The sequence below is a fragment of the Trachurus japonicus genome, chromosome 9 (genome assembly GCF_045865225.1).
Source record: "Trachurus japonicus isolate A0001 chromosome 9, Traja_1.0".
In the NCBI taxonomy this organism is placed as follows: domain Eukaryota; kingdom Metazoa; phylum Chordata; class Actinopteri; order Carangiformes; family Carangidae; genus Trachurus; species Trachurus japonicus.
This window is the reverse complement of record NC_140915.1, coordinates 34876702-34903153: the sequence shown is the minus strand read 5'-3', so window position 1 is coordinate 34903153 and position 26452 is coordinate 34876702. Positions and strand designations below refer to the sequence as shown.

The window sequence follows — 26452 nt, the reverse complement described above, 5'->3', positions numbered from 1 at the left end:
TGTCTTCATTTACCTCGTTGAAGCTCAGGTTACTCTGATTTGTTTAGTTTTTTTAGCCACGTGAGCGAACACTAACAGTTGCACTCCTTTTCTTTGCCTCTTTACACTGGAACATCTGAGAACATTTGGAGAAGAGATAGTAAACACTGTTTACGTGATAACCATCATGAAGATGGAAACACTCTGATACAACACAAAGCTGTTATTACGGTCGTAACTGCAATGTCCTCCGCCCTGTGGTACACCACCTAATACCATAGGGAAGTGGTAATGTGGTTACTGCTGCAGCTCCAGCTCCAAGTACCAGGGAAGAGGATGAAACAGTTACCAACACGCTGACTTAAGTGATCTGTTCAAGTGCTGTGCTACGGAGCGGGACCAACATTTAAAGATGGTAGTCGGTCCTGTTGCTTCACAAGACCTGGTTTTTCATGAATCCCAGGAAATCGTCAGTCAATTTAAAGGTATAATATGTAGGAATTACCCCCATCTAGCAGTGCGGTTGCATATCAGAACGTATTCTTGATGTTGCATTCGGGCGCATGACGTCTGTCCGACTACCCATTTCTCCGACCACCCATTTCTCCGACTCCGACCATACATTTCTTTATTTTTGCGTCATCAGTCCGACCTCCCACTTCTCCGACTTAAGTAGTCCTAACCCTTAACCTTACCCTAAACCTAACCTCAACACTGTAGAATGGGTAGTCGGAGAAATGAGCCGTCGGACTTGTGGGCAGTCGGACTGACGTATGCTCCCCGTTGCATTCACGTGAAATCGGGCAGACGTCAGACAGACAACAGACGCTGCATGTAACAGGATAAACAAGTGTCTATGTAAACAAGTGGTAAAACAATATAGGTGTGAATATGTTGTCATGGTGATGTCGTGTTGTTTACCTGACCCACGTTTTACCATCTTTCTCTCGTCGAGTAAAATGACATCCTGTTGGTTTGCAGACGGCCGTCTACCTGACACCAGTGCCTCCGTCCTTCCTCACACTACACAGTGGTGACAGTTTTAACAGGCGCTACCTGGAAAACTTTCTCCCCGGGCCGACAGCTCCGGTGAGTTTCCGTGGTTACCTACATAAAAAATGGCGATGCAACATGGCAGCCTCGGTTCGGTGCGTCGCCCACTTATGTATTTGTAACGACTTGTAACAACTCATTCTAAGTAGTGATGGGATCGGCAGTTCTTTTGACTGTACTGAATCACTAGAATCAGTTCCTTAAAATGAGTCGTTCAAAAAATTCGTTCACCGAATCACTGCAGCAGCAGTTCTCTGGTGCAGGTTCGCGAATCACCAGTGAGTGAGTGAGTAACAGCTTCCCCAGCGGCAGTTCTCTGTGTGTGCAGTAGGTTTGCGAATCATGAGTGAGTGAGTGGCAGCGCGAACCAGAATCACGTCCTCAGCAGCAGTTCTCTGTGTGCAGTAGGTTCGCAGGTATGAGTGAGTGAGTGGCAGCGCGAACGTGAATCACCGTGTCAGTACGTTCGCGAACGACACGGAGTGAATGGGCGGCCTCAGCCCCCAGTACATGCAGTGAACGACGCGCACAGTGAGTGAACTGGAGCCGACTGTCAGTGAACCACGCACACAGAGAGTGAACTGGAGCCCTCAGTCCCGACTGTCAGTGAACGCATCACTGAACATGCACCGTTCCCTCGCAATGAGAGTCTCCGCCACCAGATTCGCAGGTCATTCAGTGATTCACAGACCACACAGCAGTTCCACTGTCGGCCTACACGCTCGCTGCTGAGCTCAACTACTGAACTGAGAAAGGAACGAATCAGGTCAGGAAGTGATTCTAGTCAGTACGTTCACTTAAATAATTCGTTCCTTCGAACGAATCACTCGCGAACGACACAACACTAATTCTAAGGTACGAGAAAGCTTTCATTTGTATGCGGGTGTGATTCGACTTCAGTGAAATACGTATTTATTTATGAAAGCAATATTTGATTTTTGCTAATAAAAGGCCAAATAAGTTACATACTGGGGCTATAAGGAAGGAAAAAAGCTTGCAGGATTTTTTTTTTTGGTGGGGGTATTTTCTAATTCTAATTAATACTAACCTAGACCATAATACCAACCTAATACATCAATAAACCATGTGAAATGTAATTTTCTAATTTATATCGTGGATGATGGATATAACCCGCCTAAGAACCATTTGGGCATAACTGAATGGTTCAGTCTTACGTTGCAAAAGCAGAGCTTGCTGTTGCATTTGAAGTGATGGCGAAAACCGGTGTCAGCTTCTCTCTGACCATGATAAGTTCACGTCTGTGCAAAACAAACAATTGAAGAACTTAATATCCACTCCACAAAAGTAAATGTTGGAATCTGTGAGTATTTAGGATTGAACCATAAAGCACAATAATTTGTTAAAATTTAAAAAAAAATGCAAGGCCAATTTGTTTTTGTTATTAAAGCAGTGGTCTAAAATTGTTTGTACTGCATACACTTGTTTTCTTCCTCCTATGAAGAAATAAAACATTTTATGTGAAGAAATATAAATTCAGTTGAATTTATTAATATATAAGCATGTAGTAAACCTTAAAGCAGTATTACAATGCATCCTCCTCTTTTTTTCGGGATTTCCCAGGATTCCCAGGAGTGGGGTTCTATTGTCCCGGGAATTGAAAAAAGGGGAAATTTGGGAAATTTCAACAACACTGGTAGTCGGAGGTTGGTGGTGAGGAAAAGGAGGGGGTTACGTTACATGTTCTTCCTTTTTGCTGCTTATTTGGATCACTATAAACACAGTCTCATCTGTGTTTGCCCAGAGTCATATAGAATATGATCCAGTTGTGTGAAATCTTGTCATATTGCCACGTGAAGCCTTGAGCAACATTTTATTGAGGTGTTGCTGAGATATTGCGTGGATGGATGTTTGTACAGAAAAACCCAAAAATAAGGGCTTTTGACTCTGGCTGTTTCCAGCCCACAGGCAGAAACATTTGAAAAAGTATCCAAAAATGACCTCAGCAGCAGCTTTTTGTGCACACGTTTGGAAACACTGACAGTCTTAAACCCATCAGCAGCCTTGGCGATGGTGCCATGTGCCCATTTTTTTTTAAAACAGGCAACGTAAATCATTGCGATTTCTTTGTTTCCCAATGCGTGCATGGCCATCTGGGAACTGGAGAGTCAATGCATGGCATCCAAACAAACAGTGCAAATCTAAACCCACAACAGAATGCCACTGACTGCACCGTCCAAACACTGTGGAAACATTGGCAGAGAATTGGCTCTAAATTTCTTTCTGCTTAGAAAATTCCTGCTTGAAAACAACATGTCGCTTGTAGGGATGGACGAGTGGGCTGCAGACACAGCGCTGGAGGTCAAACTAAATGTGCAAACACTGTAATATATCTCTATTGCATCTCCACATCTCACTTTCTCCTAACTCCCTTCCACATACTGTAGGTAAAATGAGGATATTTAACTTAACCCGGACTCAGTTTGAAACTCAAAGTATGGACAAGTCAACACTCAATAAGAGGTGTTACAGAAGCAACTGTTGTCTTTACCTTTTCAGAATCTATCTTCTCTCTGCTTCATGGAGCACTGCTTCAGTTCATAATTACTTATCGTTCGACAAAAAGGTTTTTTTCAGAGTGATTTTTTCTTTTTTTGAGTAATTTACTTTCCTGTTTTTTAGATTTTTTTTTTTTTTTTGAGTAAACAAGATTTCAAATTCTCCCACCTTGGTAACATTTAACCACTGTGGTCAAGCCTCCGCTTCATTATGGACCTATTAGATCTATTAGATCGATGATTATATATATGCTGCACTTAAAAAAATAGGTACAGTCGAGCTATCCCCAGCATTGTTTTGTGCTATATAAGAGCGTGTAAGGACTGATTTCAAAATAAAGGTAACCTTCCAAAACGGATTCAATTGCATAGTTTGTAAGGTGATGTAGATTTTCAAAGGAAAAGCCCACTAATCTTTCTTATTTTCTTATGTTCCCTGTAAATTCAGATTGATTGGATATTTGTAAATTATTTCTAGTGGGTTTTTTTTTTATTAGTTTTTTTTTATTCCACTCGTGATGATATTGTTTATATTTCATCTTGATGAATATAACTTGATGTCATTACACATTAATTTAGCTGACTGTGTCAGTGTTTCTTCATATCTCACATTAAACATACAATTCTTGGCTCTGGTGTTGTTGCTTATTACAGTTCATTGGCCTGAACAAGGTTTGAGCTGGAGAAGAAAAGCCAGAGTAACCTGAGCCTGTTGATAACCAGAGCGCAGCCTCAGGTGTGTGTGAGGAGGGGGGCGGGTTGTCTGTTGGTTATTCGATTGCACGTGGCATTGTTTTCTTAGACTTAGATAAATGAAAAACAAAATAGTAAATGGGATGACAGCTGTTAAATACACCTGTACAGCTCATCCATGTAAAGTCATATGCTGTAACTGTGTGTTAAGTGCTGTGTTGTATTCTGACACTGGATTGGTTCCTGTCACACTGTGTGATTCTTCTATAAAGCTCTGCTCATGAAACCTGACCGTGCTGTAAACCTGTCAGAACTCTGTGAGCTCAGACCTTCACACCCATGTTGTTCTGCCTGAAGTAACATTACCAACCTGAAGAGGAATGCACAGACTTAAAGGTAGAGACCAAAATTTTAGAAGCTAAAATTAAAATGACTTCCAAACTTCTGTCTATTTTTTTTTAAAGGATCCAATATTCCCCAGTCCTCGGTGAGGGACGGAGATAGACGACACAGATGGCTCGCTAAAAACTGTTTTCAGAGGCCTGCTGCAGCCTACACAGCCACGCAGCCCTGTAGCTAAGTAACCAAGCCTCCCAGGCATGTGCTGTGTACAGTAACACTGACGGTAAATAAAGAGTTGGTAAATTAGACCTTGAGCCAGAGCTTGTTACAACGCAAGAGCATTTTCAGGTTATTTACATTACTTAGTATTCTACATCATAGACACAGAAGGCAGAGGTCACCAATAGACAGTCCTCCGTTTACATGTGCTTCTTGAGATCAATGTCATATGTGGGTGTTTGTGTTGGACCGCCATCAGCAGAATATGATCCCTGGCTGAGGGAACAATCCCTGCAGTTCAGAGAGAGAACTGCTCTCATCTATTGCCTCTATTTCACATTTTGGAGCCCAAAGTGTTCATTAGATGATTATGAAATAGTATCATATGAATACATTTAGGTTAGACACTACAGGTGAATAGGGTAAACATTTTAACTAACAGGTATCACCATTAAACCTAAATTACTTACATTAAGACAATTATTTTTTGTCAAATGTTTAAATATGTAAATGAGGCAATATCTAATTAAATATGTGATAATTTGCATACATTTCCAGAACATAAATCTGAACAATGAATAAAGCTACTTTCAAAATTCTTAGTTTTGTTGACATAATAAGGTCAGAAGTTTTTACAGAGGGGATTTTGGATATCTCTTTATCACTCTGTAAATGAGAAAATACTGTCACCAGCCCTAAAAAAAAAAATCAAGTTTTTATGGATAAAATGTTGTATAAAGGCTTTGAATGATATATCAACAAACCCCGAAACCTTCAGAATAGGGATATAGTACTGGAAGGTTTGGTGTCTGTAAGTGCTGCTGAAGTGGAGATTTCTAGTTCAGAGTCTGTGGAAAAACTCATTTGAGAAAACGGCCTTTAAAGACTTGTACAGTAAAATTCCATAAATTGTCAATCGAACTTTTATGAGTTGTTGTTGATACAAGAGAAATTGCAATTTTTGGAGCCTACATCATTGTTCAGGAGAGAGAGTGCTTTACAATGATGCCTGACATGACATGGGTCAGACAACAGACACAGCACAGTATGTCACAGTAGCATGTTAACTTTTGGTGAATTTAGGAGAAATCTACTGACGATAGAGACACAATGAAGTAAAATAAAAACCTCAATGTGGATTTTCTACCATTAATTTCCTCTAGTATGAAAGAAGACATGTTAAAGAAGCAAAATGGCCCAAAATTTCAAAATTGATCAGTGCACGAGGAAAAAAAGTTTTTGCCTTAAAAAAGAGAACCATCCAAAGTGTAAAAATATTGATGAGACAATAACTTCGGGAATGAAAGAAAATAAATAGTATTCAGCTCGTTTGTCAGATTTACAGTTTCTATTGTGACACCTCTAAAGTGCCAGTTTCAGTTAGTTAGTGGAGCTAACCCTGACACCCAACCCCAGGGCCCCTGTTGCATGTCGCCCTCGCACATTTCCTGTCACGCTCGGCACTATGACTGACGCTGCCGGTAATCTGCTGCTGCCTGTTACCTGGCAGCCTATAAAGAGCCGGGAGGGGGACGAGAAGAAACAGAGACAGAGAGGTGAAGAGAAAGTGTGAGCGTTTGAATCTGAAGAAAGTCAAGTCTACAGAGGAACTGAAACGCAGCATTGTGAGGAGATCGGACACGTTATTGTTGTGAAGGATATTAAGACATGGACGGGAAAGCAGCGCAGCACTGCACGCATGTATACATCAGGTCAACTGACAAAAGCTGTGGTTTCTCAGTGGAGTGTCAGATTGCTTTTAAGTGTCAGTCCACAAACCATTCAAATCACTTCTGCTGTCAGGAAATTACGACGGAGTATTAGGGCTACATTGAGAAAAAAAAAGAAAACACAGAATAAAGTCATACATTTACGAGAATAAGTTGTAAATTTATGAGAATAAAGTTGTACATTTCCTACGAGAAAAAAGTCATATAACATTACGAGAATAAAGTCGTAAATTTATGAGAATAAAGTTGTACATTTCCTACGAGAAAAAAGTCATAACATTACAAGAATAAAGTCATACATTTACGAGAATAAAGTCGTAAATTTACGAGAATAAAGTCGTAAATTTACGAGAATGAAATTGTACATTTCCTACGAGAAAAAAGTCATTAATTTACGAGAATAAAGTCGTTAATTTACCAAGTTTGTGATTTTTTTATTTGTCAATGTGGCCCTAATACTCCGTCGTAGGAAACATCTGCATTTACAAAGTACTGTAAACACTATGAGGAAGAGATAAAAAAAAAGTATGTGAATCTCTCAGTACTTACTCCATTGGTTTAATAAGCTATTCATGTGCATCCTGTGGGTGATGGGACAAACGCAACAGGTCTCTGTGCAGACACTGAGGAGGAACCACATACATGCGACAGCAGATAAACACACAGACACAGAACAACACACCCACTGTGGAGCAAGCAACACTGCAAACTAGCATGGCAGACATTTGGACAGTGTTAATGTGGACAGAGTTAATGCTTTGGAAAAGACACTGGGTTGTGAGATATATATAGCTTTCACCTGCTCTACTGTATTGAATTAGTTAGCTCTTTAACACAGTGGTTCCCAACTTAAAACCCTCATGACAGGTTTAAGCAAAGTGAGCACATTTTCCAAATCCTCTGTCTCTTATTCTGGGGCTTGGGAGCTTTCGGTTCAAATCTGACTCCAGTTCTGAATCCCTCCACAACTAAACACTCAGTAGAGCTACAGATCAGAGTGAACAGTACATTTAGAATTGTTTCATTTTAATGAGAGAAGTAGTGAAACAAAACATGTTTTGTGACACAAAGGACATCACTTTAAATATTTACAATACTTAGAAGTCAGTAGCTGCCTATTATTATTGTAACTATGTCCTATTATAATCACCCTCACTCACTCTTTTCAAGCCTTCTACCTGTTTAAAGGGAATTTGGAACCTGCTCTATATGAAAAGTGATCATTTCTGTTTTTATTTGGAACTATAAAGATACCAGTGACTTAACCTGAGCTGATAGGAGTGTGGTTCTCTAATTTATTTCTTGTCATGCTGTCCTCTTTCATTTCCCCTGTTGCTTCATTTCCTCCTGGACATCACCAACAGGTGAGTGAAGCTCAGAGTGAGCAGCTCCACCGTCACTGCAGATGCCAGTGTAACGTATGTAGATATAATGTAAGATTAAATATTTATTCTGATAACACATTAAAGCCAATTAAATCCCTCCCATTTTTTAATGGCACTTAACCTTATCTGAAGGTAAACTGTAACAGTAGGCGAGCCCTCCCTCTGATATCATGATCAAATAACCCACAAGTGTTATGTTTTGCTTTTGTTTCATTGACTTTGAAACTTCAGACCAGTCTGCCAGTGTGAATTATTCTATATCTGTGTACGGCATCAGTCTCTTTGTTCCTTTGCTGCTGCCTGAGTATCAGAGAAAGGTAAAAAAAAAAAAAAAAAGACAGAGAATATTACCTAAAGGCTCGCTTTACACTTTAGTTTCTAGGTAGTTCATTCTTTTGGTTTTCATGTATGCAGCAGGTACCCTGAGGGCAAAGTCCTGCTCTACATCTGGAAGCCCATGGACCCAGTGTTTTCCCCTCTCTGCTTGTGTTCATATTGTCAACTTGTTTTCTACTTCATACATCACTGTCATACACGCACACACACACCCTGGCCACTGATTGCGTTGAAGACCACACCTCCTGGTTTTACTCAGCTCTTATGGTTTTAAATACATTTTCAGTGTAGATAAAGTTATTCTTATTTTCCTCAGACTGTAGCCTACCTCCTCACTTTCTTATGATCCACAGACTGTGACAATGTGACTGAAGAAACTGATGAGGAATCCACTAGACCTGAGATCTCAGAATGGAACCAGCTATCAGAACCCATCAGGACAGAGACCCCTTCAAGTGTGGGTTGGGTTGAGAACCACTGCAATGACTCACAATAAACTGACCCTGCCTTCTGTAATATGTAGATATGCCTGTGTTAGCTATCTAGATCACTAATTAATTAAGTAAGTAGTGATTATTGAAGCATATTGATGATTTAATGACATTTTCCTTCAGCTTTAAACTGACACACACAGAGGATCACAAAGACCAAGAACAGTCTACTTACATAGGTCCAGTCCCAGCGTCGCTGTGGGCAAACAGACAGCTCAGTTTGAGATTTTTGATGAAGTGTCACTCATCATAGATCCGCTCCAGTTTGTTGTTGTTGTGTGCAGGAAGTCCTGTGCGTTTCAACACTCTGGTCGCGTCTCGCTGCAAACGGCGCTGCGTTCAGTTTCCTGCAGCTCGCTGTGTCGCTGTGTGTCTGTGTGTCTGTGTGTCTGTGGATGTGGTGGCAGCGGTGGTGGCAGCGGTGGTGAAACAAGCCTCGCAAATGCAAATGCATGTTTTATGGGTTGTCTTAGAAACCAGCTTCACGAGCTCGTCGGTGAGTTAAACTCCACCCACGAGGAGAAGGGGCCGCGGGGGGCTGAGCGGCGGCGGCGGCGGCAGCAGCAGCAGCTGGTCAAAGTTGCTGCCTCGCGTTTATGTATGGAGGATCACACGTGTCGTAGAAATATAAATAAAACATTGACTTCTGACTTTAACCCTAGAACACTAACGTCGGGTGATTTTCACCCGTGAAATTATTATTTCATAATTTTCATTATGTTGCTGTTGTCTGAGTTTCATGGGTCCCTGGGTAGCTTGGTAGGCGTGTTACCCTGCTCCCATCCCTAGTTTTTTCAGCAGGCACATGTTCGGGTGGATTTCACCCGACATTAGTGTTCATGTATCTAAATCTGGCAACCGTTTCTGGTGATGCTGAAAATTTTTCTTTTTTCTTTTTATTCCACCAAATAAGGCTCAAATGTCCCACAAATGGGTGGTCTGAAGGACAAAGTCCCAGCTCCATTAGTTTTATTTTAAAGGAAGTTTTTGTTAAAGAAACAAAAAAAATCACAAATTTTGGACATTTTTTTATAGGGTCCTCCGTGATACCTTTTTTTCATTTTGTGAAACATTGTATAGTGGAAAATAAAGGAAGTGTAGTACTTCAATTTGCCATGTATTGTTGTATTTGAATATACTTTGATGAGAAATATTTTTTATGGGTATATTATATCGGGTAAAAAATACCCGGCGTTAGTGATGATGTTACTATTTTTAACGTTAGTGTTCAGAACTCTGACTTTTCTCTCATAATTCTGACTATATAGGGATATTTCAACATTTTCAACTTACTGCCATAATCCTGTGTTTTTCAACCTTTGGGTCGGGAGCCCACATGGGGTCGCCTGAAGTTCAAATGGGGTCGCCTGACATGTGTAGTAATTGATACTGTTAAAAATATATATTTTTAATTACTTATTTTTCTTTTAAAAATTATGATTAAAAACACCACACACAATCAACTGTATTCTATACTTTAACTTTTTCGAATATAAATCAAGTTCAAACAAAATGCAGCATATAAAAATATCTGAGCTGGCGCATCTTGATTGTGGAGTCGGCAGTAATTTGTGATGTCAAAATAGGGTCACAAGCCAAATAAGGTTGGGAACCACTGCCATAATCCCTATGGTCATAGGTTCATTATCTTTAATTATCGGTGCAGGTTGTTTTGAGATCTGCGGGGCAGAGACGCAAGCTGCTCAGTGAACACCATGGAGGTGAATGGTACAAGTCGACTCACCTGTCCCTCAAAACTCATCAAATACACAATCCAACAACTCCAAAACACTCTCATGGAGAAGTTGTGACCTGCACATTCACCACGCTATGAAGTAATCATGTAACATTACGAGACAGAGTTGTTTTTGAGGCAAATGCAGCAGGAACTACATTTCAGACATGGCTGCTGGGCTGAGTGATTTCAAAAGTGCACATTTAGTGCAGCTACTCCCGTTTTCTCAAGAAAGTAGTAGTAGAATGTCAGTAGTAGTAGAGTATTTGCTTCATTTGTCGTAATGTTCCATTATTATCTCATAGCGTGGTGAATGTGCAGGTCAAAACTTTTCCACAAGAGTGTTTTGGAGTTGTTGGATTGTGTATTTGATGGGTTTGATGAGGGACAGGGTACCGTTCACCTCCTGAGCAGCTCGTGTCTCAGCTCCACGGATCTCAAAACAACATGTAGCTACTGCATTAAAGGTAATGAACCTATGACTATAGGGATTATGGCAATAGGTGAATTTGCCAAAATGTTGAACTTTAAAGTCAGAATTCTGACTTTTTTCTCAGAAACTAAACTCAGTACTCTGAGAAAAAAAGTCAGTGCTCACTTTTTTTTTCTTTCTTTTTTTAAGTGGCCCTAATCCTCTTCCATATGTTTGAGATGCAATAGAAAAAGAATTATTAAAAGACCAAAATGATAACATAATGAATAATCTATAAATAACAAAAAACTACATGCAATTTTCAGTATGTATTAGTTAAATCATCTATTTCAAAATTATGATAAAAACATGACTGGAGTCACAAATTGAATATGTAAAAGCAGATGGATGTTTATGTATTCATTTATTCATATGGTTATGTCTGAGCCCCTCTCAGAAGCCATCTAGGCTTCCACTTAAGGAGTGAACTCACAATAACAGCATTTTGTCTTTGTAATAGTGCAAACATTAGTGTATAATGAGCATTTGAAATGAAGTACAGTCTCTTCTGATAGCTGTTTGTGCTGATCAGAAGTATCTAGATGAAGCACAGCACAGAGGTGGGAGTGTTTTCAACAATGTGGAGCTCTGGCACAGAAAAAAAAAACCTCCCACTCAGTCAGTGTGGGAAATGAATAGACTGGAACAGAAGGCACACAAATAAAAGACAAATGGACACTGTGGAGAATGGAGGAGAGCTTTACATGGTGAAATGAGAAAAGGAACATGACAATAGAGGCTAATTTAACCCTTTGATGCACAACATATGCACACCCCCTCTAATGCGCAACATGGGTCTAAAATGACCCGCATTCATTTTCCATGTGAATTCATGCTGGGTGAGTGTTTTTTTGTGGTATCTTTTAAAATCAATAAATTTTATGATTGAATCCTCCAAGTATCATTTGAATATCTTGTTTTTAATTAGTACAGGGTGTTATTTCCATTTTTACTTTCTTATTTTATGAACAAATAGACAAAAAGTCTCAGAGAGTGGACCAGCTAGCTAGCTAGCTGTTGACATTTCTACATTCTACTGTATTAGTTAACTACAGTAGAACATGTCAACAGCTAGCTAGGTAGGTAGCTGTTGACATGTTCTAGCTGGTGTCTACAATAGAATATTATTCTATTGTTGTCACCAGCTAGAACATGTCATCATGTTAACAGTTAGCTAACTTGCTAATATAAGGTATTTCCCTTTATGACAAGTAATGTAGCTACTTATTCAAGGTAACTAAAACCTTATCAATTATGCACAGTTATCTTTAATGAGTAATCAAATGTTTCTTTAGGTAAATTGGAATAATTGTAAAACAAGTAAATATGATTATATGTGCTTAAAAAAGAATATTTACTTAAGAAAATGATAAATACTGTGCAGTGATTTCAAAGATATAACATTGAAATAGCCTACTCAGATAGAATAAACTATGGCTAGCTGTTGACCACAGTAGAATATGTCAACAGAGCTATTAATGGGGAAAAAGGACAAGTAATGACTAGTCATTATTGTAATCAAGGAAACAATTGTCTGTTGTTGGTATAGATAGTGAGGGAATGCTAAAATTAAAGTATTCTTGCTATACTTGTTTTTTTCAACTGGTCCACTCACTGAGACATTTTTGTTCATTTTTGTTCACAAGTAAGAAATGAAAAATGGAAATAATGACCCCACTAATAAAAAACAAGATTAAGATTAAATAATACTTGGAACATTCAATCATAAAATAGATAGATTTCAAAAGTTACAGCAAAGAAACTATCACTCAGCATGAAATCACATTGGAAATGAATGTGGGTCATTTTAGACCCATGTTGCGCATTAGAGGGGTAGTGATACAAAATGTGTTTTTATTAAAAAAGTGAAAAGGTAAAAAATAAAATAAGGATGTATTATGATCAAAAACAAGTTAATTGAGGAATACCTGGAATTCTATATGATGAAATAAATTTTTCGCAAAGATATAGCACAAAAAAACTCACTCGGGTCTATTTAGACCCATGTTGTGCATCAAAGGGTTAAGCTGCTGAGCTGGAGGTTCATATCACTTCAGGATGTACAGGAAATACAACATGCAGAGCTCCTGAGCATGATGTAGCTTTTTTGTGTATTGCATGGTAACATTGCACAAGCATACACATTTAACATTGTTTAATGCAGTTGTTTAGACACTTTTTTAAAAAAAGCTTTTGACCTCTTGTCTTTTACGGCTGTCAGTCAAATTATTGTCACCCTCAGACTCATCGACAAGACTCGAAAATGTTCCATTTGTATGCCCAAATTCATTTCCTCCTTTCTAAACTTAAATTTCTTGTAACAGGGTTTTTGGGTTTTGACTAGGGACTACTTTTATGGAACATTGCAGCTGTTCACTGAATCCCTTGGTTATAACAGGGGAACTCCACCAATTTCACACCTTAAAACAGCCAGAGAAAACATCTGCACTGCGACCTCTAGTGAGTGTCTCACCTCTATGCAAGTGCAATACTGGAGCATTTCATAAGGTAATGGAAATGTTGTAAAATGCTCTGCTATTTGATTTTGCTATTGTTGTTAATTCACATATTTGGCTTGTCTCAGATAAAGGATAGAAACAACACATACAGCCAGTACAAGATTCTGCTATTTTCTCCGAGATACCAGAGTCTAAATCAGTTCAGATGAATGATATTGCACTTTTTCAGCTGCAATCTGTAAACAGACTGCTGTTAGCCAGGACTGATAATGTGTCAGTGTGATTTATATACCTGGCAGTAATTTCAAAGAAAAAGTGCTAGTTTATTCAATCTGACTCCAAAAAGATCTGGGTGAAAAACGATGGCAGAAATGGCATGTTTATTTGGCCAATGAGTGAGAAGGGGGCAGTTGTCGGTCTGAGAAGTGAAGCTCACTTCCGCGTTCAAAAAACTGCAATCCCCTCGGATTCCTCTGGGGGCTGGTGTCAGAAGGGAGCATTCCCCATAGACCCCCATGTTAAAATCGCCAACTTTACATCCTCAGTAAACATGTTAAAAGCCTGGTGTCAGAACGTTTTTTCGTCTCAATCGATAGTTTCTACCCCCGCACACACTCTGAGGGGGGTGAATTTTTTTTTAACTATACCGTTTTACTGTTATTAGGTTAAAACTCTGGCCAATTAGGGCGCGGAAACGTTGAGTGACAGGTCCGAGCAGCTCCGTGGACAGCTGCTTCGAGGCCAGTGGGCGGGTTCTCGGCCGGCCAATCCAACATGGCGCTGTTCAGGCCGCCATATTTGAGTCACAAAAAACGACTCCCCAAAACCAATGGGTGACGTCACGGACGTCCATTCTTTTTACAGTCTATGGTTTACACGTGTTGTGCATGATATTTTGTCTGTTGGATATACTGATCACCCCCGGACCTTGAATATGTGTACGTGTTACCTTTTGTACTAAAAGATGAAAATGATCTGTTTCAAATATTTTCATTGTGAAGCAGACAGTATATCCAAAATACATCCATCTTTGGTTTATGCAATGCTTCATTATTTTGAAATATATAACAAAGGTGTCCTACAAATAAGTAAATAAATGAAAAACAATAGATGGGAGAAAAAAATAGAAAAAAGATACAAAAATAAGTAAATAAATGTTAAATATTAAAATAAAATAAATAAATAAATAATAACTCCCTCCCTGACCCACCCCGTCCCGCCCACCCAGTCCTACTCAGGTTGTCCTACATCCTGTTTCAAGAAAGAAATAATTGGTTGCCACATCCTTTTGAAGTCTTCCAACCTACCACTAAGAGAATAACGAATCCTTTCAAGGTGTAATGTATCAGTCAGTGCCGTTAACCATGCTTTGAAAGTAGGTGTCTTTTTCCCACTGGAGGAGAACAAGTTTTTTCCCATAGAGGAGACCATACTGTAGGATAGAAGGTGGCGCTGCATATTCTGTAGGTTCCCAGTGCTCCCTGATGTCCCTAGTACTGTATAACCAAGAGTGGATCTGGTCGTAATGTAGTCTTGAAGACCTTTGAGAAAATGTTACTAAAAAATTAAAATTATCTATAAATAAAAAAAGAAAAAAATGCTTGTAAAAATACATATTTTGTAACCATGTCCAATCTGAACAATCAGAAAAGACTCAGTTTAACAGACAAAACTTTATTGCCATGTGTAAATAAGAAGAGTGAAAGTCAAGTCAGCAATTCGACCTTATTGTGATGTCATGGTGTGTGAAAAGGGAATGAGGCTGTGCAAAGTTTAGGGAACTCCCCCCTGGGTTGAGTCACTGCTGGTCTGAAGAAAGGAAGCTCTGAACAGGAGGGACCAGAGCAAATCCCAGCCAGGAGGGTCGACCTGTTCTCCAGGGTGACGGGGACAGTCAGTCAAGAGTTACAGTCCAAAGTACAACGGACCTGCAAGTGCCTCAAAGTTACACTTGAAAACAAATAGGATAAGGATCATAGAAGCTGGTATAAAAAAAGGTAGATGATTAAACCAAGAACAGCCACACAAACACAGTTAAAGGGATAGTTCACCCTAGAATGATATTTCGCTCATTATCTACTCACCCTCATGTGGACTAAGGGCTGGAAGAAGTTTCAGAGTCCTCCGTCCCTTCTCTGAGTTACAGGGGGTCTTGGTGTAGCAGTGCATGTCCATATAACGGTTGTAAAGGGACACCAGAGCTCTTCGTAAAAAAACACACACACAAAAAAACATCCAAATACCTCCATGATGCTCGTATGTAATGTCCGTCTTGTGCTGAAGCCCCAAATTGCGTAATTGTCCCGAAAAAAATTAAATAAGTCTATATTTTAAGCTTGTTTGTAGCGGAAGCTTCTCAAAGCTCCTCTTCCTGGTCCGTCCAAATCTCGCGTGATTTGCGCCGGCGTCAGTGCGGTTACTGCGAATCACGCGAGATTTGGACGGACCAGGAAGAGGAGCTTTGAGAAGCTTCCGCTACAAACAAGCTTAAAATATAGACTTATTTAATTTTTTTCGGGACAATTACGCAATTTGGGGCTTCAGCACAAGACGGACATTACATACGAGCAGCATGGAGGTATTTGGATGTTTTTTTGTGTGTGTTTTTTTACGAAGAGCTCTGGTGTCCCTTTATAACCGTTATATGGACATGCACTGCTACGCTGAGACCCCCTGTAACTCAGAGAAGGGACGGAGGACTCTGAAACTTCTTCCAGCCCTTAGTCCACATGAGGGTGAGTAGATAATGAGCGAAATATCATTCTAGGGTGAACTATCCCTTTAAAGCAGAAAGCGTAATGTTTGTGTTAATATAAGTCTTAAATAGTTATATCTTCTGACGGGAATCACTTATATAGAGTGTTTGGTCTGAAACACGGGTCTGTTAGTCACTCTGCTCTGCTGTAAGCCGAGGAGAAAACTTTCCTTGTATCCTACAACCTTGATCCAATGAGGAGAGAGAACGGCATAAAGGGGCGGTCTTCTCTGTGTGTGCAGCCAAGGGATGCGCGTGAATGTGGTGACGTAGGGACGAGGGCGGGGACTGCTAACTCCATCGGCTGACAAGAAGTTAGCCAAAACCACCGGATCGCTCACTTCTGCTTTAAGATAAAAATAACTTGACATCATCTCACTACTCGTGACAACAACATAAACGAATGCCACTTGTCAGGATCACCACAGGGCGGTGAGCTGTGTGTCTTCCACAGGTTTGATCCCATTCTCATTAATCTTCTGACTCTGGTACCACAGAACAGAAGAATACCCACCTTCTCCCTCTGTGGATAAATGCAGCAGTAACTGCCATCTGCTGACGCTCAGCCTCACTGCTGAATCATGAAGCAGCCCACTCACCAGCACCGGCCCCACTGCAGTCATCAAGCAGCAGGCTGCAGCTAATGCTTTCACCGTCTGCTCTCAATAGGTCACATCATCCAATCTGTTGCTGTTGATGTGCAACAGGTCTTCTTTTTTTTTCTTTTTTTATAGGGTCTATTTGTAGACTTTGCAACATGGCCAGTAGGCTATTACATCATCAGGCTCCTTATTAATACATGTTTCTGGATTTACTCATCCCCAAGTGCTTTGCCTCTCTGTGTGGCCAAATGAAATCTGTAAACATTGTGTCATATGAATCTTTTTAAATTCCAAATGCTTGCTTTGGCAATATGTATAATGCCAACAAAGCCATTTGAATTGAATTGAATTGAATTTAAATTAATATAAAATCATATGTTAATACCTAACAAGGAAACAGTTGGATTTCCCACCTACAGTATGTCTTTAATGCACATAATGACTGGTTTAACATTAATCCTGACCAGCTTTTCAAGACAGGGGCAAACTGTTATTGTAGTATTTTGTTACAAACATGGGAAAGTATCATTTTTCTCACTAAGGGCAAGATAGCGCAACAAATTTGATGTAGCGTGCTGTCTTGAACAGTATAGCCCCTCTGAAGGGAGCTATATTAAGCTCGGCTAAGGCCTTAATAGCCAACAGATACAAAAGGGGGCCCAAGGGGCCTCATTTGCAATTTCCATGGTCTAATGGAGAATCTGAGCAACAATTAATTTAAAATAACAGGGAGACTGGCAAAGCACTGACTTCACAATCTTGCCATAATATGAATAGGAAGGGCCATTCAACCCAATCAATATCAAGCCAGATGTGCTAAATGCTTAATAATAATTATTAAAGGAACTACTTTCTTCAATAAACCTATTATGATGATTGGTAGTTCAAGCCTCACTGTCAAGGCTTTAGCCAAAATCTTTACATCTACTACTCTTCATAACAGAACATATAAACTTAACTTTCCCAACAAACTGGAAATATGTCGCTTTGGATACAGAAAGTTTTTTCACCCATGTTTGTGTAAATTTTAGAAAATAGTAGTGAATAGTAGTGAATTCTGTATTTTAAGTTCCTGTTTAATCCGACATCTGTCATCCGTCGCTGATGACTGACTGAGGAGCTTCTTCACAGAGTGGTTATCATGTCTGTGCTGAGCTCTGACTGAACCATGACTCACAGTCTCGTCTGATGTGACATTCACATGAGTTTGGTACAAAAAGCTGAACTCTGGATGTTGTCATCACTCGTTAAATGATCTGATTTGTTTCTGAGTTCAGTCTGAAATAAGAATGTGAATAAAATATAACCAGACATGACGATCTCTCATCACCTTTATTTGGTCAAAGCAGCTCTACAGGCTAAAAGGAGACCCCTGATATTATTTGCATAATTGCATATTTCATATCCAACATTCCACATCTGCTCTAACTGTTTACTAGTTTAGTTTTTTCAACCTTCTTCAATCTCATGGTAAGAACATTTGCATTTACTAAGCTGCAGTGACAACCCCTGATCAATAACAGCAGTAATGATTTTCGATTGATAAAATATAATGAGAACATTTAATGTCGGTTGTCATACATTTCCACATTAATATGCAGTAGAAATACAGAGCCTCATATCCAGAGATGAGGTAAAGCTCTATGAGGCATCGTGGTGTTTCATAATCAGTGTCAGTCTATAATGGAACAAGCTGTTTCTCCCTCACCTGTAATTATAAGCATCACTGTCAGAAGGTCAAGTGTAACATACATGTCAGCTGCTGACACATGCTGCCACCAGCTGGTTCTCAGCTGTAACTACAACACATACTAGACATGAATAGGCACTTTCTCTTATCACACAACCGAACAAAGCTAAGCTGCAGGTTATTTTATAAGCTTATATTGCACATCTATAACATGAAGCTCTAACTGCAATCTTTATGTTCTAACATAATAATGTTTAACCTGTGGAAACCAACTGTACATAAAAACCATGAGGTACAAACTTGGCTCTATATGAGGTACAAACTTGGCTCTATTTATAATAGTCTTTGGTTTAGATTGCAATGTCTGATGATACATTATATATTATATCATCTTCACGCCAGCATTACTATATAGATTTTTTCAGCATTTCGGAAAAAGAATTAAAGCACATTGGTGCATAAGGCTAAAGGCCGAAACCCATTCAACAGACTATTACCTTCATCTTCAATTACAGCCAAAAACCTTATCTTCAGTCATTTTGGTGATTCTATATGGCTTCAGGCTGCATCACCTAAATGCAAGTAATCATAATAATAACATTCCTATCTGCAGCACCTTTCACAACCAGTGAAATCCAACACTGTGGAATAAAACAGGCACTGGAGAAGAGTTTGGTGTTTGAATTAAAGGCTATCTGGTCTGATGTAGTGATGTGATTATAACCTGAAGACTGTGAAGACCTCACCCTGTACTTGTCTATGTTCTCTGCTGAATGAATTCTCAATTGTTTTGTTTGACTGTTTCGTCCATAAAATGTCAGATATGCATTTTATGATGATCGATAACTCTTTAAATGTGTTGCCGATTACATTTTTTGCTAATCAACTAAATGATGACTAATAATTTCAGACCTATACATTCTTTTAGATAAAGCTGGATAATTAGTTGATTTTCTTGATGAACAGAAACTTTACCTGCAACTATTCACATAACATCAAACCCAGCAGCTTTTCCTATGACACACTATGAGACAGAACGTTCATCATTCTTCTAAAGTGCAAATTATTGATGAACAGTTGCCTGTCACATTAATGCTTACTGTGCCAGCTGTTTATATAAAGATTTGGCTTTTTAAATGTCAGTGGTAAAATTATAAAATAAACAAACAAATAAAAATAAAAGAGACGCAAAATTAGCTTCTTTGGCTTCGTGGCCTTTAGGAGGCTGCACATGTCTGTGGTTTCATTAAAGGTACATTGTGTAGGAATTACTCCCATAGCGTTGCGGTTGTATATCGCAAGCAATTCAATCGTATTTTTCATGCTGCATTCACGTGAAATTGGGCAGACGGACGACAGCCGCTGCACGTAACGGCATAAACAATAAAACAATACACGTGACAATATGTTGTCATGGCGATGTCGTATTGTTTACCTGACCCATGTTTTACCGTTTTTAACGCTCCATTCCTCCTCACTGCGTTACCGCGGTGACTTTTCACAGACGCCACCTCGACCTGAGCCGACAGTTCCGGTGTCTCCGCTGAGTTTCTGTGGTTTCCTACCGTCACGCTGCCACTGAACGTAAATAATGAATGAAAAGTGATGAAAAACATACTTTTGAACGAAATAATCGATATTTGTGAATAGATAACAGGAGAAGTTACACAATGTCCCTTTAAAGAGCAGGTAGTAGATAGTTTCATCTGTTTGCAAGTAAACCTGTCATCTCATTCCCCTTTTACCTGAACACCTCCTCCCCGTGACTGTGTGTGTGTGTAATGGCTTTCTTCCTTTACAGAAGGCTATAGTTATTCCTTTGTTTTTGTCCATTCATTCGCTGTCAGCCATGAAGCAACTTGGTGAAACTTCTCAGTCAGCAGCTGGTGCGGCCTTCAGAGAAATCCTGCCAGGCCCGCTGCAGCTTCGCCGGCTTGAACCCGTTGACGATGATGAGTTTGTTGAAGCTGCACCTGTCGTACTCCAAGTCCCTGACCTCAAACAGGTTCCTGAGGCCCAGCAGGCCGAGGGAATACGCGGGCCGGACGCCCAGCACGCGCAGACACAACCCCACGTACACGTCCTCCAGAGGGATCGCCCGGACGAACTTGGTCGCCCAGGAGATCCTGCTGGCCAGGTCTGCGGAGAGGACGTACCCGGCCCCGGATACGTACGGGGGGAAGCTGTCTTCGGGGTACTGTTCCTCGGATATATACCACTTGCTGTTGCCGTCCCTCCTCGGACGGCCGTCCCTGATCACCGACCCCGTGATGAAGCCCTGCCGTGGACATGTCCCCAGCCATCTGACCAGGTAGAACACGTTGACGAAGATGTCGGCGTCCACCTTCATGACGTAGGAGGCGGTTGGGCAGTGGGTCGCCACCCAGTTCATCATCATCACCGTCTTGATGGTCAGGTTCTTGTAGCTGTCCTGGAAGTTCATCTGGATGATGTCCCCATGCTTCTTGCTCTCATCCTGCAGCTTGTCCTGGACGCTGGACATGTCCCCTTCCTGTGGTAGTAAAAGAGAGGGTTGAAAAAGAGAGGGTTGCCCGCACACTCTTAAAGGAGGGCACAGTGATTTATTTAGCACTTGCACAAACGTTTTCGACCATGTGTGGTCTTCTTCAGGTGCCAACAGAACAAAGGAACGCTCACACCCATATATAGGGTCACAGGTGTATGGGTGTGAGGTCCAATTAGGTGAGGAGGCGCGAGCCTGAAGGTAAGGGGCACATCTTTCAGCTTACAGTATTTAAATATACACATTTAAATATATAGTTTTAAAGTTTTTAAATATAGAAAATCTTTTAAATATAGAAAACATCATACGCTATCATTAAACAATTGGGCCCAGAAAAACACAACACAACACACACAGTGGGAACTCATTTGTAGTCAAAAAGTTCTTTTCATCATAGCAGTGAAATAGTAATCAAATATTTCATAATCATGAGAGAAAAAAAGGAAACAACCAACATCACACATATAAAGGATCACCAAAGTTACAATATTAATAAATCATTACAGTTACAGAGCAAGTGTTAAAAACCTATTTTTAGGGGTTCTCCTCTGGGGGTTAGTGTTTGGAGGGTGAAGATATAGAAGCTCTCTCTTACCTGTGGTAGTCCCATGTAGAAGAGAGTTAAGGTGTCCTGACTTGGTGCACCCCATGTTTTCCTGATGGTTTCCCTGGCTGCAGCCTCCTGAGGAGCAACCGGGACCATGAAGACCAAGAAGGGGCTTCTCCCCCTACATGCAGAGGGCTGGTTGAGGACATACCGGTATGTCTCAGGGGACAGGACCCTGTACTCCTCCTCCGGAAGGGGACTGGGCGTGGGAAGGTGTTTACCCTGTGTGTTCACAAAGATATGAGCGGACAGGACGAGCGCGGCCGAGACGGCGAGTAATTTGATGATCCTCCAGGAGAAAGTCCTCATCGCCTGAGCAGATCCAGATCCAGGGTCCGCTTCGTTTTCACCGGCGCGCGTCCACGTAGGGCCGCGTTCTCCTCATCTGACTGGAGGAGAAAAGAGTCCGACGCGGAACCAGGAAAGCCAGCAGCTCCAATCAAACACACACACACACACACACACACACGCACGCACGCACACACACACACACACGCACGCACGCACGCACGCCCCTCCCTGTGTCGAGAGCAGCGGCCACTCCCACCACGAGAATCAGGAAACAGTCTGGAAAGTGACGGCAGCGGTCCGGGATCAACTAGCCTATGTCCGGTCCCCGAGGTAACTGTGAGTTCAGACAGAATCTGCTTTATTATAGCCTATGTGCTGCTATTAACTGTAACTCTGTTTAGTTTAGTTTAGTTTATTAAGCTCCCCATTAGCTGCAGCAAAACCACTATTCTTCCTGGGGTCCGACAGAATTAGCTACATAGAATACAATAAAAGCAAAAACTTCAATAAAACAACCCAACGAAAAAAAACGAAACAACACAAGAAAAACCAATAACCAAGGTGAGGTTTTTAGCTTCCTCACTCCTCGATTTCATATCAGCACCTTTTACTACTACAGCCATATAGGCTACTCTTTATAGATCCATATTTTCATATCCTATAGCTATCATATCATTCTCAATATTTATATACACACACACACACACCCATACATTGAGCTTTTAATGTATAATTGTGTGTATAATGTTGTATACTGTTTTATTTCTTTTTTTAATTTCATTTCATTCTGACTTTAATTTGAATTTCCCTCCTGGGGATGAATAAAGTATTCTCTAATCTTCTCTATTTTATGATTTTTAAAAGTGTCTTTGAGCATTTTGTAAAAGCGCTTACAAATAAAATGTTTTAGCCTATTATTATTACAGCAAAAAAACAAAACAAAAACAAAGAGTTTTTACACCTCAACCTGATGATCATTTTAGGAAACCATTCATTTCTCTTCCTTTATTCATTCATTTGTTTGTTGTTTACTTGTTCATTGAATGAGTCAATAGAGGAAGACAAAAGAAAGAAAGAAAGAAAGAAAGAAAGAAGAAGCAGACCATTGTAACCTATGGTGCAGAGAGACTGTGTTGTCCGGCCTACTGGAACTCAAACCTGCTGCTCAGTGTTAATCGAGAGGCTTTAGACCAGGCTATTCAATTACAAATTCAGTTGGGCCAGATTTTCAAACCAAGAATTTTATCTGGGCCAGAGGTTTTCATTTTAAACACAAATTAATGTATTGAAAACCAAGTATTCATTGTTTCCCTTAAAAAACTGGTCACATTTGACACAGGTAGGCTACATCAAAAAGTGCATAAAAACAATGATAAGCTTTAATTGTGCTGAAACTGAGGTATAGTGGCAATTTTTAAAAAAAACGAAAACGTGCCAAGTAATAGCAATAACTTGCTTTCCTTATGAATTAAAATAAACATTTCAGTCACCTAGGCACACCTCAAAGTGCATGAAGAAGAAAAACAGTATTCACAGTCTATGGCTGTAGTTCAGGTTTTTCTGCATTTCTTACAACAGGACTCTGGGCCGGGCCACTTGGAGGTTGCATTTGGCCACTCTTTGAATAGACCTGCTTTACATGCTAAACAGCTCCATGATCATGATGTCTCTCAGGCAGCAGATGGTGACAGATGTTTATTTTAGGGCTGATGATGTCATTGGATATTATTACATAAGTGGTCTGGATGTTATTAATGGAGACTTGTTGAGTCTGAATCCTCTTGTCTCTGCTATTAATAGTGCATTCCTCTGTGAACATCCTACCTGTCAGTTTAAAATGAAGGTCTATCAGTAGAAGAAGTGGATCTACAGTACTGACTCAGCTTCTCTCAATCACAGACACCGACCGACCGTCTTCCTTTTAAACAAACTGTTTATTGTAATACAGTTTACAGAGAAACACCTGTTGTTCACCCAGTTATAAACAAACAAAACAATAAAACAAACTTAATTTACACAGGCATTCTTTAGAAGGTCAGTGGTTTAGTTTAGTATCCTGCCATAGCAAGGGGTGGGGGCAGGAGGGGGGGTCAGGGGGGTAGAAACAGTAACTAGTTCTCTAGTTTTGGCCTGTTCAAACACTATTTTCATCAACATAAGCATCGAGGCCACACTATGTCAACTGGAAATCAATTGGAATTGGCCTTTTTTTCTTTTTTTTTGCCTTTTTTTTTTTTTTTTACGTTTCGAGCATCAACATCTTTTGTGTTAACAACACGTAAACATTCTCTTGTTCCACATATACAGCATGTACTGTATTCACATTTTGCAAAAAGAAAGAAAAGACTATGTAATAATCACCGCATGTCATCATAGAGTGAATAATAATAATAATAATAACAATAGGTCCTGCCTTGGATTCAGAAGAGAAGTCAAAACACATCAGCTTTTTTTTCCCTTTTCTTTGTTCTTCAGGTTTTTTTTTTTTTGAAAAACACAACACTGTGGCTGCAGAATGATGCATTCAGGTGCTCTCGCGGAATGAATGGAAACATTGCCATCCAGGTGGACATGGGAAATACTTTTACATAGAATATTTTTTTTTTCTCTTTACATTTCCATCTGTATCGTTTCAGATGTTGGCTTGTGTCGAGGGAGACTAAAGGGAACCTGGGGGGGGGGGGGGCAGGTAAGGTGACACTGACACAGGTGATGTTGCACAAAGACAAACGAATGGCAAGTTAGATGGAGATATCTGACATCTCGGTTTGGGGGGGGGGGGGCGGGGGGTTGCCATCTGAGGAATATCCCTTTTCAAGCGTTTCAAATCAGATGCATACCGTACATGTACAGCGCTGTACAAGGAATGAAGTGATAATCCATCTGGATTATCGGCGTTTTATCAGTTTTTAGCAAAGACACCCTGAACCTAAAACAAGACCACATTGTACAATAAACAGCTTTGTCCATTCTGGAATCCCCCCCCCCCCAAAAAAAAAAAAAAAAAACGTGGCTTGGATGTGCGATAGGGAACTGTATTAATTACTGTACACAACAGAATGCCCAAGCTGCACTCACGCCTCCCCACATAATGTTACAACACAAGAGGAACGGGTCAGAATCGGGTGAGATGGAAGTTTGTTTTTGCTCTCTTTGGTGCGTGAGTTAAATCTGTGTGGGCTTGGTTTTAATTTCAGTTTGTAACATGCACATTGATTTCAGCACTGGCAGTATTTCCACAAGGGGGAGGAGGAGAAGGGGGGAGTTATGGAGTTGAGGCTGATTTCTGAGACAGTGGGAAGGAGGTGGGAAGGGTTTTGTGTGGAGGCAGCAGGGCTCTTGGCAGTGGCTTTGGTAGCTGCTGGGTGGATGGGTGGGTGGGTGGGTGGGTGTGGGAGTCCAGACGGAGTAGTAGCAGTGTTGTTGTTAGTGTTGGTGGTGGTGGTGGTGGGGGTGGTGGGACATTCTGGAGCGTTTATGACCGTTTCCTTCTTCCCTCCAGGTTTCTGAAGTTGGAAGGCCTGATCTTCATCTCTGCGAACTCGATGGAATGCTCGTGGCCTTTCCAGTGGAACCAGTTTACACCCTGGAGAAGAGGGGACACATTTATTAGAGGTCAATAGCCTTCTTCCTCGTCACAGATTCATATTACAGCAGCTCTGCTACTGGACAAAAACACCAGTCTGGAAAGTCAGTGATCCGTACCATGTTCTTAAACTTCTTGCTTTCTACACTCTGTACAACAAACATGCCCTACAAAGGCAAAGTGCAGTATCTGTAAAAATGCCAAACTGAGAAAAACAGCTTTTTCTGTTTTTCATTGTCAGGTTTAAGCATCTAATTATGAATAACTACCAAGTCTATAATTGATTAGATAAAGATGGACTGAATTAAATGTATTTTGTAGTTCCAATTTTGACAGTTTTATGGCAGATACTGCACCTTGGCTTGGTATTAGCTACAGATACGGCACTTTGCCTTGGTTTTACTCCAATTGAATTATAGAGTAAATTATAGAATGTTGGGAGTACAGTACTCTTTGCAGATACTGCACTTTGGCTTGGTTTCACTGTGCTTTTTTGGATGGATGAACTCTGGGAATTTTAGCAGTACCAATATCAAATTCTACCAGATTGAAGAGAATATGCCACACTGTAGATTGATCAAAAAAAAAAAAATTAAGAAAAATGCAGATAGTGCAGTTTGCCTTTGGTGGGCTACATACAGTAGTTACACAGTACAACTGCAGGTACTGTACATCATGGTTTAGTTTGTACCTTGTCTCATTACTGAATAAGAGACCCCTCGCCTCTTCATTTAATGTGATGATGGATGATGATGATTGTGCTGAGTAGGCACTTGTTTAAATGTGTTTCAGTCAAAGAGAGTAGATGTATGATAGCCTGGCTCTCGCCAGACCCTTGTAGTTCCGCAAAGCTACGCTGAGCTCCGCACAAGGGTCTGGGACTGCTCCATAGGCGATTCATTTCAGAAGGCGGGGCCTTGTAAAAAAATCTTGTATGTGATTGGATAAACCACTTGTCCGTTATCTTGAATGACGTGCTACTTCAGC

The 26452-nt window shown here is 40.4% G+C and overlaps 3 protein-coding genes across 7 annotated transcripts in view; all 3 read right to left on the bottom strand.

The window, feature by feature from the left end:
- LOC146982041 (dual specificity testis-specific protein kinase 1) overlaps positions 1-9173 on the bottom strand; it is a 52667-nt gene extending 43494 nt beyond the window's left edge. Inside the window, exons 1-2 of one of the 2 annotated variants that reach the window (XM_085787629.1) lie at positions 8920-9117; positions 7082-7155 (exon numbers count right to left, since the gene is read on the bottom strand). In XM_085787629.1, coding sequence (XP_085643755.1) covers positions 7082-7112 — 31 coding nt within the window. In that variant the 5' untranslated portion in view covers positions 7113-7155; positions 8920-9117. Of the gene's footprint in view, positions 1-7081; positions 7156-8919 lie in introns of both variants that reach the window. The other variant, XM_085787630.1, reaches the window with a different exon arrangement.
- Positions 9174-20209: 11036 nt separating this feature from the next.
- On the bottom strand, positions 20210-22013 carry LOC146982040 (beta-1,3-galactosyltransferase 1-like). The gene is made up of 2 exons (XM_085788223.1): positions 21577-22013; positions 20210-20969 (listed from the first exon to the last, which is right to left on the bottom strand). Exons 1-2 carry the CDS (start codon positions 21895-21897, stop codon positions 20334-20336), a joined length of 957 nt encoding a protein of 318 aa, XP_085644349.1. The 5' UTR covers positions 21898-22013; the 3' UTR covers positions 20210-20333.
- Positions 22014-23794: 1781 nt separating this feature from the next.
- tncb (tenascin Cb) overlaps positions 23795-26452 on the bottom strand; it is a 138439-nt gene continuing 135781 nt past the window's right edge. For all 4 annotated transcript variants that reach the window (XM_085787627.1, XM_085787625.1, XM_085787626.1 and 1 more), the window contains one exon: positions 23795-25465. In XM_085787627.1, coding sequence (XP_085643753.1) covers positions 25355-25465 — 111 coding nt within the window. In that variant the 3' untranslated portion in view covers positions 23795-25354. The remainder of the gene's footprint in view (positions 25466-26452) is intronic.

Excerpts from the sequence above, each read along its gene's own strand:
- LOC146982040 (XM_085788223.1), bottom strand. The coding sequence starts at position 21,897 with ATGAGGACTTTCTCCTGGAGGATCATCAAATTACTCGCCGTCTCGGCC. Across the intron at positions 20,970-21,576 it reads TCTACATGGGACTACCACAG|GAAGGGGACATGTCCAGCGT; the intron begins GTAAGAGAGAGC and ends TTACTACCACAG.